Below are 11,540 nucleotides of genomic sequence, written 5' to 3'. Positions count from 1 at the left end.
AAAATGCTTTTGGGGTGCCTGGGTGGTTCAGGCGGTTAAAGGTCAGGATCTGTTTGTGAGCTCAAGCCCTAAATAGTGGAACTCTAGCGAGGACAACCGGGAACCTGCTTGGGATTCTCTCTCCCTCTCTGCCCATCCCCAACTCGCACGCATAGGCCCTCACTCTAAATTAAAAAAAAAAAATGCTCCTGCATGAAAATGTTCCCTGTAAAGGGCTGTCGCTGTCAACAGGCTCATTTTAGTGTTGTGCTACACGAACAGTAAACCATGGTAGTGCCCATCTCCCAGGGAAAGGTTAAAAGTGGTCTTACACAGCTAGGTTCCTAGAAATTCTTAATTTTAAACAAGTTCAGAGAAGACAATGTACTGTTTTCATTTTTGAGAGGGCGTGTGTGAGTGGGGGAGGGGCAGAGAGCAAGGGGGAACAGTTTCTGAAGCAGAGAGCCAGATGGGGGCTCAAAACTCCTGAACCCTGAGATCATGACCGGAGCCGGAGTCAGACACCCCTGAAGTACTTAGGCTATTTAAGGAAGACAATTTAGAGACCAAAGAGCCAGGAAAATCTGACTTTTATTTCTTAAATACTGTGAAGGAAGATGGGGGAAATGGTCCCCTGATGAGGGAGGGCCACAAGAGCTAGGGATCATCAGCAAAGGCCTGGTGGGCATTAGGGAAGCGCTGGGGGCTGTAGTTGGGGTCTTCCTGCAGTCGCTTTTGTATATCAGCCCGGAGCTAGAGAGAGAGAGCAAGCAGGTCGGAGGGGCAGCGGCCAGGCCCCTAGGATCCCAGCAAGCACGCAAGGCCATCCCTTAGAAGCTAACACTTCCCCACCAGCCACACTGTCAGCCCAATATGGTATCGCCGAGCCTTCCCAGATGCCACTAGGGAAAAACTCTTTAAAAAAATCACATGGTAGCCCCAGACTGACCAGTTCATCTCTGAAAGGATCAGAAAAGAAGGGCCCTAGCCCAACCCCTCCCACTAGACCATCCCTATCCTGCTTCAAGGTGGGGGCACCTGCTGCCTGTAGCTCTCCTGAACCTCTGGTGCCTCCAGGTCCCGGCTCAGGCTCTCGGGGCTCGTCAGGGGCCGAGCTCCGGCTGCCTTAGCTGCCCGGCTCACGGCCTCTGAGAGAAGCAGCTGGGGGCCCTCACCCTGCATCGTCTGGGGGACAGGGGGTCGGGAGGGAAAAGAGGATCAACGTCAGATCCAGTGCCACCACCCAGCTCACCCTTTCCAGGAGTCAACCACTGAGTTCCTATGCTAGTGGAGAGAAGGGGACTAGTCCAGGTGGTTTTGACAGCAGAGATACCTTCCTAGTTTTATTCGGCTCTGGCCGAAACATGGCATTTGAGTGTGCTGGACTCGCTCTTCAAAATAAGAGGGGCAGGATGAGTCAGGCCAGCCAGCACTCTGAGCTGGCTAGTCCACAAGAGGAAGCCCACCTTAAGGAAAATAGGCCCTAGTCACATTCCTAGCCACCAGGCAGCTGAGGGAGGACAGGACTGCTGGCAAATGCTAACGTGAAGGTGTGCTGCAGCGACCGTGAGCAAGTCAATCCCCGGGAAGGTGTCCTCAGCCATTAAATGACGGGACTAAACTAGGAAGAATTCCTTCTGACTCTAATTGGATTCTAAACACGACAGGGGAATTTGGATAAAGAGAGATCCTCAGGGAAGAAGCAGACCAACCTTGCGTCTCTTGGCAGGCATACCACTGAGGTAGGCATCGCTCAGGGGAGGCTGCGGCTTCACCTTCCGCTGGCTCTGAATGTCCTGCTGGATAATCGGAACCCACTCCTGGGGATGAAAAGGGGATGAGTAACTGGCACAACTTTCAGCTGCCTTGGCCCACCGGCCCACCTCCCGACACTTACTGGGGGGACTGCGGCCGCCCAAGGTTCTGTCTCAACTGAAGCTCCATCCTGTTCGTCACGGGAGCCGCCGCCCTCAGGAGCAGGAGGCGGACCTCGGGACATGGCCTCTTCTGCTGTTGTTCCAGGGGCTGGGGAAGCATTCTCCCGCTGGGAGCCAGACACGTGGGAAGACAAGGGCTTCAGCACACCCAGCTCCAGCCCTCCCGCCCCCGGTCCCCCACTCCACATCACCTGGCCCCTCAACTCTCCCTGGTACCTGAGGCTCAGGGGAAGTTCTCTCTGATCCCTGAACTTCCATTGGCTCCTCGGGAAGTGGCTATAAAATTGGACAGAGAAGGAGAACACAGAAAGCTGTCTCAGGCCTCTCCAGTTCGCTCAAGTCCCCTGACCCCAGAGCCCATCTGGGTCCCTTACCTGGGGGGGATCACCAACCCTGCGAACATATCTGAGAATGGCATCAGGGCCTACGGGCATGTGCTCCAAAACTACCTGAAGCCTCAGTCCCATCATAGTGGTCAGCCAGCTCACCAAGGACGGGTTCACCCCACGAGACATGCGACGCTGAGGGCAAAAAGCAGCCTTAGAACACAGCATCTTCAACGAGCTCTTGAAAAGTGTCAAAGAGTAAAAGACGGCAGTTGGGGGAGAAAAAATAAAAACCGCAGGATACCAGAGAGAATGGAAACCCAAGGAAACAGAAGGCTGGGGCTCTGGGGCAGAGGTGGTGCTTACAATTCGGCCATTGATGACCGCGGCAAGCTCCATCTGCTGTCCCCCCAAGCAGTGCAGGTTGAGGGCCAGGCATTCAAACAGGCCCTGGTTACACAACTCAAGCAGGCGGGCCCCAAATCCACTGTCTGTGGGCAAGACACAAGGAGGAGATGCTGGCACCCGACAGCTCTGCACATCTAACACCCCCGCCCCCCGGCCCCGCTGCCCCTGACCTGTGCAGTGCAGCACATGAGCAGCGATGCTATTGAACTGCTCTTGGAGAAATTCCAGGTTTGTCCGGATGATGTCCACCCCTGGCTGAACCTGCACCAAAGACTGAGAAACAACACACACAAAGACCCTCCGAATCAGGAACCCTGGGAGACCAGGAACCGAAAGTGGTAGCAGGAACAGGAGCTACCCTGACGGGACCCAGGAGAAGAGGGAATGTGGAAGGGGTACTCACAAAACTCTCCCGCACGTACTCTTCCAGCCCTGTGATCAACGTGTGGGTTGCCGTCTATGGGGGAAACAGCGCAAGTTTAGATCCAAGCCCCAGCCCTCAAGACACTGCCCTCCCCTCTACCTCCAGTAAGTCCAGGGCTTGAGCTGGAGCAATCATAGCTTTAGATGACAGATAAACAGAGTCAGGAATAAATAACAGAAAGTGACGAGAAAGAGAGCTCTGGGGTCCAAGATCTTCATTTACCCGTATGTTACCAGGTGTGGGCTCTTGGCCACCCAGGTAGTGCTGGTGGAAAAAGGATCGCAGCTGGGGCTGGAGCCGCTGCAGTGGCTGGAAATGCCCATGAAGAAGCATCACCACATCCACCATGGAAAAGTTCTGGCACAGCAGAGAGAGTAGGGCCCCAAAGAATCCTATAGACAGAGACAGAAGTCAGCAGCGGCCTCTACCACCTGGCCTGCCCACCCACCACAAGCCCATGGGCCTCATCACACCTCGGCAATACCCCTCAACAGAGACCATCGACCTATCCCTCCCTGTAGAAGGCCGAGGCACTCCCAATTTGCTCACCGAGGGCCCCATCAGCCCCAGGCTCAAAGATGTTGCTTGATCCACTGAGGCGCTGTATGAAAGCAGCAATACTTTCACTACTGCCAGCCCGAGCCCCCAGGGAGCCCAGCAGGGAGTTCAGCACGCCCTGCACCACGGAGGTAAAAAACTCCGGTGAAAGGCTCTCAAGACCCAGGCCTCCAGGACTCCCTGCGCCACCAGAAGGGGACCCTGGTGGGGGCATGGTCTGCTGCTCTGGGGCCGGGGGTGGGGGTGGGGGTGGCGGGGGGGGCGGAGGGGCCGTCTGCGTCGCCTGGCAAAGAGAAGGAACAAACAACAGAACACAAGGTGAGCACGGAGACAAGGATGTAAAACGACACCAGAAAGGCACAAACCAAGAGGGCCGTGGAAGATGGAGAGCTGTAATCTGCTCTTTACTCCCCGAAGCACAACGCGCACACATAGTTACACAGCGGCAGGATGGGGCAGAGCACCGACCCTCTCTCCCTCTCGATGGGGTAGGTTACAAAGCAGCAACACCAATTACTTCGCTTTCACAGCCTCAATTTCCTCATCTCCAAATCGGGGCAGGGGTGGGTGGGAATCCGAGTCCACAAATTCCCAAGGCTCCCTCCCACCAACATGCCACCAGAGACTGTAGCCCAGCAGCAATACCACAGCAACAAGGCACCAGCGCCTGGCCGAGCCAAGGGAAAGGAAGGGTGAGGTGATGAGCAAGGTAGGCACTTACCTGCAGAAAGTCGGTCATGCCCTGGAGAAAGGCAGGGACACCAGGCATCGCCACGGTGATGGTGGGAGAAGCCATGCCAGGCCCTCCGGCCCCTGGCCCCGCAGGACCCAGCAGGTTCCCTAGGAGCTGTGAGAACTGAAGATCGGCCGCTGAGGGTTGAGGGGGTGGAGGCTGGGCGGGCCCCCCGGGGGCAGGACCAGCTGTGGTTGCTGTGTTGGTGGTGCCTGCACTGGCTGAAGCAGTGGCAGGGGCTGGAGGTGGTGCCATTCCTGGGGTCCCCTGAGCTACAGAGGCCAAAAGAAAAAAAGATGAAATCCAGAGAAACGAGACCCCACAGCATTTCCATTCTGATCTTCCCAGCAGGAAAGCAAGAACGAAGGACCTATGAAGAGAACTGGGAAGCACCAGTAAGGAGATTAAGGAGCATCAGCAGGGCCGTGGGAGTGACTACAGCTGGAGACAGGGAAGAACGAGGACTCACCCACAAGAACGGGCTGCATAAGAAGCTGCCCCACGAGGCCGCTCACCATCTGGGCCAAAGAGGCATTGGTACCTAGTCCAGCGCCCTGCTGAAGGGAGAACAAAGGGGGCTTTCAGTCCTGCCCTTTTCATTCCCCACCACAGGATTCTCTCCCCGAACTTCCCCACCAGAACCCCTCCACCCTTACTCACTAGAGTACCCGAGATTGGGGGCCCCCCAGGATGGGAAGGCCGAGCCTGTGGAGGGGTGGGCCGAGCAATCACCACCCGGGTCGGAGCTGTCGGGAAACCCGGCACCTGCTGTCCTGTGGGTGGCAGAGGGGAGAGACCAGAGAGGGCTGAAGGCTGGGCCCCTGACTGCCAGCCAACGGCACCCACCACCGTGGACCGTGCCCGCCTCCCAAACTTCCCCTTCCAGGTCATTACCTGCGGCCGCGGAGGCAACAGCTGCCACCATGGCCTGATGAGTGATCTGGTGGGCGACGGCGTGCATGAACTCAGGGGGCAGGGAGGGCAGCTGGATGAGGGTGGAGCCTGGGGGGCGGGTCTGATGTAACCTTGAACCTGGACCCCCTTCAGCCCACCCATTCGGCCCTACCCCTTCTCTACCCAGAGCTCTGCCTGCTCTGATGCCCTCACTCTTACCCAGGGTTTGGCCATGACCAGGGGGTCCTAGGGGGCCAGTGGGAGCACTCGGAACTCCACCGGGCTGTGTGCCAGAATCTGGGCAAGGAGACAGAGAGAGTAGCCCTGAGACAGGCGGGGCCAAAGCCTAACTATATCCTCCTGAGACTGGCGTCCTTCAGGCCGCTACTCCCCCCACCAAAAAGCCTGCCTCCCCCTCCATCTAGACAGGAAGGCGGCACTCCCTTCACCATGCAAACAAAACTGCAAGGACAAGCAGTCACTCCTGCCCCTCCCCACGCATGCCAACTAAAAGTTTCTAGTCTGGTTAACCCTGCTACCTCCATCAGCCCTGACTTCTCCCTTCCCCACCCTCCCTCTCTCACACCTTGCTACAGACCCCCCTCCCAAGCCACGTTGCTCTTCTCTACCAACAACCAATCCTAACTCACCTTGGATGTTCATGTGCATCATGACTACAGGTTCCACGCTCTGGTGGGAAATCCGGATGACCCTTGGGTGGCTGGTGGTCGGGGGGGGAGCCGGCCCTGGTGGGGGAACACCCTCAGTTGAGGACTCGACAGTGGTAGAAGTGGGAGCCAGGGATGAGGCCTGCCCAGGACCAGGGGGAGCTGCCTCCGCATTAGAAGTCGGGGGGGGGCCGAGTCCCATTCCCCGTCATGGTCACGGTGGTTCCCACGTTGATCTGGAGGAGACAGATGAATGACACGGAAGTGAGTAAAATAAGAGCCTAACCCACGGCACTCCGTGATATGCTTCCGAAGTCTCCCCCATTCTCCGTCACTACGTATTTCTAAAGTCCCTACCTCTTCTCACTACTGTCAAACCCGGTAGCTACCCTGGGTCATGCCACCACCAGCCATGCGGTCTCCCTCACACCAGGCTCCTCCCCTCTGACCCACCTGGATGGGAATGGCTGCCTGCTGGAGCACCATGGGGGTGGTGTAGTGAGACATAGGCCGGACCACATGCAGGTGTCGTGGGGGCGCACAGGCCAGGTTGCAGCGCAGGTCAGACAGCGCCACAAAAGTGTTGCCCAGCAGCCGTAGGCTCTCCCCCACCAAGTTGATCAAGCGCTGGTCCTCTTCACGGCCCTCTTGCTATATCCCCAGGGTCAAGCACAGAAAGGCCAAAAATATTAGGCTGGGACGAACGTCAATAACAAAAGCAGTAACACCTTTGAATGACACCACGTTCTCTACACCCCCAGGCATAGCCTCAGAAGCTTCCAAGTAGACCCAACCTCTATGAATAAATTCTACTTCGTGCACACGGAAAGTTTCCTATTACAACAAACCCTACAGCAAATCAGTACAGCATCATCTACTAAATTTCCTTACTCTGCCTAAGTTTCCTAATTAACCCAAGGTATGAAAAGGTACAAAAACAGTAGGTATCACAGAGATGATGACCCTCCCTGTAAACAAGGAAAACATCACTTATGAGTCTACAGAGGAATCATCCTGTTGCAGACAATGTCTTTTTCTGGGGAAAGGATTAGCTGTATTTCGGCCTATTCCATTTGGGACAAATGGGGGTGAGGGGGTAGGCGGGGCTCACGTTGTTGTTGTAGTCCGTGGTGGCGGCAGCGCCCAGAACCTCATAGTAGCGTTGCAGGAAGGGCTGGAGGCGGCTCTCAAGCCGCTGTAGCTCCTGGAGCACTTCAACATACTCCGCAGGGGAAGGATGGCTGTGGGCAACCCCGAGAGGCAGTGAGCCAAGGCTCTCCTCAGACCCCCAACCTCAAAGTTGACACAGACTACACCTGCCCTGTCTGTCCGCAGCCTCCCCGACCCCTGGCCCAATCCCCTCTGGGACGAGCAGAGCATCTGTGCTTTACCTGTACCCACGGGAAGACAAGAGAAAATACACTGCTTCTCCCTTTCCCACCACATGATCCTATACCTGTGATGACAAGAAACTAACTCTGAAGAAAGAGGCGTGGCCTGTGAGAACTCAAGAGAGAGACTCTTAATCAGGCTCAGGAAACACCATCTGGACTTTCTTGCCCCAGGGACAGCAGTGCTTCTGGCTCAGATGCCAACTCCCTGTCCCTGTCCCCCCCCCCCGGCACTAGCCCTACAGGAGAGACTGTCAAGCAGCCGTCTTCTCCCATCATACCCTTCTTGGCTCTCACACTTCACTTGGGATCCCCAAACCCCCTCCCAAAGGGTCCCTCTGTTTCTCACTTGGGTGTATTGGTCTCTGGGGCAGGTGTTGGGCCTGCTGGAGCTGGGCCGGAAGGGGTGAGCTCCGGGCTCTGGGCTGGGGCACGCTCCTCCACTTCTTCGGCCTCCATGGGCTCCCGAGGAGGCACTTCACTTTCAACTGGTTCTGATGTTTGAGAACTCAAGGCTACAGACTCCGGGGCCACGGTTGGCGTCTGTGGGGGCGGCTGACTGTGCTGTGCTTGGGGTCCCCCTCGACACTAAAGGGGAGGGATTCAGGATACCAAAGGCAGGATGAGACTGCTGCAGAGAATTACCCAGGACAAAGGAGACTGAGTGGAGAAGGAGCTCTAGCTGGGCTCCCTGAAGACAGGGCTTTGCATTGGCCTCTTTGATTCCCTAGCCACCAACGTAAAACTTAAATAAGACGCACAACAAATAGCTGTTGTACTTGTGAATTACTAGCAAAATACAAAAAGTATGGTTCACTAAATCCCCACAAAAAAAGAAAGAAAGGTCACAAGCTACAACCACAACACAAACTAATGGAAATAGTATCAACTATAGCAATTTAGAAACTAAAAAAGCACGAACTGCTTCTATAATTGAAAGAAGCAGCCGTGAGAATTATCTGACAAGTTTGAAACAAACTTCCCAGATACCAGGCACCCAGAGAATTGGCAGGAACAAGATAGGCTGACAAAGATACTTTTTCCTGCCCCGAAGACTGAAGACTGCAGAGAAGAGACCAGATTAGACAGGGACAATCCAACTGATATGGCCAATCATGCCTTCACCACCATGCCTTCACCACCACTGGCCTTCACCACCAGGCCAGTCATGCCTTCACCACCAGAGGGGTAAAGGAGAATGAAGAGACAGACAGACCCTAGCCAGCCTTGTCCACTGACCTCCATCCGGGAAAGTAAGGTCTGTATATCTCTGATCATGTGCTGAGCCATCACCAGCCGTACTCGGGGCTCACTCTACGACAAGAGAGAGAAAATCAGGGTACACCTGAGATGAAGCCATGAACTCTACCACCCACTGAACCAGGTCCCAGCCATCTCCTTGGCCAGGTTCAACCCCCACCTCATGGCCTCCTTCTCCCAGATCCCCTTCCCTGACCCTCCCAGGCCCGTGATACCTGAATCGGGGCCTGTTCCATGTTGATGTGAACATCCACAGCAGAGCCGTCACTCTGAGAAAAGGGTAAGGGAAGTTGCTCTGGGAGAAGCCAAATACTAAGGCCCCCACACCTTCAACTCATTCTCTAGAGCCCCACTCTTTTTCTCAAAGACTGAGGTCATATCAGACCTCAGGGCCCTGGAAACCGAATCTAAAGACCAAGATACCTGTCTTATAAGCTCTCTGCCATTACCACAACCAAACCACCCTTCCCACAAAAACCATCCTATGTGGAACACAAGCTTACAGGAAGATTGAAGGTTCCAACCATGACATAGCTGTTGGCATTCCGGTCATGAACAGAGGCCCCAGGCCCCCGAGTACCAGGCGGGGGTCCCCCACCATGGGTGGCTGAGGCAGACCCTATCCCAGAAGATGCCCCAGAAGGCAGCTGCGTCTGAGGAGGAGCCCGTTCCACCAGGTGAATAACCTTTCCCCCAACATCTGCAGGAAAAAAAAAAAGATACACACCAAAGCATTATATGATCAGGTAAGCTCAAGGCCTCAGTTCATCCCTCTAGACAGCTGCCTCAACCTCTAAACTGCCTCCCCCAAACTCTTACTGTATTCCTGGAGCTTCTTATCATCCTGCAGAACTCGTCCCTGATAGATGAGCCGTTGTTTCTCAGAGGGAATGCTGACAGAGGCAGCGATGTGCTCCTTAAATTCCTTTACATTCATCTGCAAGGTAACAGAAATAAAAAACTATCATCTAATGTAGGAAAGGGAAAGGACAGAAGGCGGACAACTGACTTTTGGGCATGAGGGGTAAAAATCACCCAATCATAAAATCACTACCCATTTGTCTTGATTGTGAGGTAATTATTGTGCAAAGCCCCAAACTAAGACGTGTTAACACCTGTCAAAACAGACAATAAATGTTAACAAAGTTCAGGTTATATGCCCAGAAAAAAATCACATGGCTGGATACAGAAAAGCTAACTGACCTTCACTTCTCTCCCTGGCTCCCAAAGGAATGTGTGTCTAAAGATACCAATGACCCCTCCCCAAACACAAAATGATACAACTCTGCAATCTCCAAAATAAACGCAATGATAAGGAAGGTGGGGTGGAAAAAATCAAGCCAGAAAACTAAGTACAAAAAGAGAAAAGAGCAAACACTTTCCTAACTGGACAACATACTCTTGGGATGTACCACAATGTTTACATACATCTAATCACAAAAGTCTACATGGTCTTCTTGTATGTGTTTTAAAAACTACAGACCTCATGATTTTCTCTCCAAGTATTAGAGGAATTAATGGCATAAACAGCTGTGTCTGTGGCATTACAATCAAGACTCAAATTATGCCACAAATACTAGAAAATCCACTCAATAGCCTATTAGGGCTCTACCTGCACTATGGGCTCTGATTTCCAGCCTTTAAAAACAGAGTACAGACTTGACCAATTTTTGCTTTTAAGACTTGTGTTTTGGATCTCCATTCTGTTTCCCTTCCCAAAAGCAAGAGCTAGGTCTGTCCCTTTGGGCTGGGGTTCCCTCATGATGATGGCATAGATTTCCCCCTTCCTCCATATTTCCCTCTGCATGAGTTCTATCACAGTGGAAAAAGGCAGAATGAAATCTGCCTCATCCATACCTTCCCACTCAACAAGCAACACCAGAAAGTATCCTGTCTAGAACATGAACAAAGGAACCGATGAAAAAAGATTTGAGGACCCCCCCCAAAAAAACCAGGCTCTTCTCTCAGAATAAGGGGACTACAAGAGGAAGGGTGAATGGGGGTCTTCCAGAAATACTGGGGTCTCACCTGGGCCCCCACAATAAAGGTCCGAGTCTGAGAGTCCAAGGTCTTCACCAGCACCTCCAGGCTGTCAGGCTCCTCCATACTGGTAGTGGTACTGGTAGTATCACTGGGCTCCATGGCCGACAGCTCTCTAAGGAAGAATGGAGGGAGGGAGGCCTGCTGTCGCCCAAAGCAGATTTTATACACCCGGAAGGCTTCCCAGCCTGAGTCTCCGCCCTAATACCTAAAGAGTTTCTCCCACACAAGCACACACACACACACCCGCCCCCATCCCCCTTCTGATTCCGGGGCACAGGGAGAGAAACACAAAGGGCAGAAGATCGACGGCACAGAGAGCTGGAAGACGGGGAGATGGGAGGGGCTCCACAGTGCCAATCACAATAAGGGAAGGCCACTCAGGCTAGGAAGCTGGAAAGATAAGGAGACCAGTGTCATCATCAGTCGCGATACGACAAAGGCCCCAAAGTTCGGCAAACCCTGGGGGACACGCGAGAGCTGGAGGGGGGGGGGGTCGCGCCAGACTCCGCGGAGACAGTGGTTTCGCGCACGCGCGCCACGCCCATCGAACCCGCCTAAGTCACGACAGACCCGAGATGACGGACACTCACGGGGGGCCAGACTGGCTAGCTGACTGCCCCCCTCTTCCACCTTCCCTCGACGCTCCAGCAGAGCGCCGGAACCAACACACACCAAACACACCCCCCCACACACACCCCCACACACACTACCACCACCCCGGACTCCGCCCCCGACTTCCCCAAGGTACCGTCACTTCCGGTCTCCCCCAACTTGCCACCGATGGCCACTTCCGTTTCCCCGATAGTATTTGGGGATCGCAAGGCGGTACTTCCGGCTCCCCCAGGTCCCCAAGATTTACTTTTGTGGGGCACGATGAGGAAGTTCGCGGCCCCCAACAGTGAGTTCCTTGGGGCGAGAC

At 54.4% G+C, this 11,540-nt stretch overlaps 1 protein-coding gene across 1 annotated transcript; it reads right to left on the bottom strand.

Moving 5' to 3' along the window:
* Window positions 1-551: 551 nt before the first annotated feature.
* On the bottom strand, window positions 552-11,342 carry BAG6 (BAG cochaperone 6). The gene is given in 27 exon segments (XM_040463427.1): window positions 552-732; window positions 1,018-1,164; window positions 1,692-1,799; window positions 1,877-2,023; window positions 2,133-2,192; window positions 2,291-2,437; window positions 2,609-2,733; window positions 2,821-2,923; window positions 3,054-3,107; window positions 3,297-3,466; window positions 3,624-3,915; window positions 4,354-4,637; window positions 4,835-4,922; window positions 5,026-5,138; window positions 5,260-5,367; window positions 5,479-5,556; window positions 5,910-6,117; window positions 6,119-6,163; window positions 6,381-6,578; window positions 7,039-7,168; window positions 7,668-7,906; window positions 8,558-8,632; window positions 8,794-8,847; window positions 9,082-9,278; window positions 9,398-9,515; window positions 10,607-10,733; window positions 11,212-11,342. Coding segments are annotated over 26 exon segments (3,498 nt in total). The 5' UTR covers window positions 10,721-10,733; window positions 11,212-11,342; the 3' UTR covers window positions 552-636.
* Window positions 11,343-11,540: the final 198 nt, after the last annotated feature.

This window comes from Herpailurus yagouaroundi, unplaced genomic scaffold (assembly GCF_014898765.1).
Source record: "Herpailurus yagouaroundi ecotype Mexico unplaced genomic scaffold, PumYag 393, whole genome shotgun sequence".
Taxonomy (NCBI): Eukaryota; Metazoa; Chordata; class Mammalia; order Carnivora; family Felidae; genus Herpailurus; species Herpailurus yagouaroundi.
This window is presented reverse-complemented; position numbering and strand designations above follow the sequence as displayed.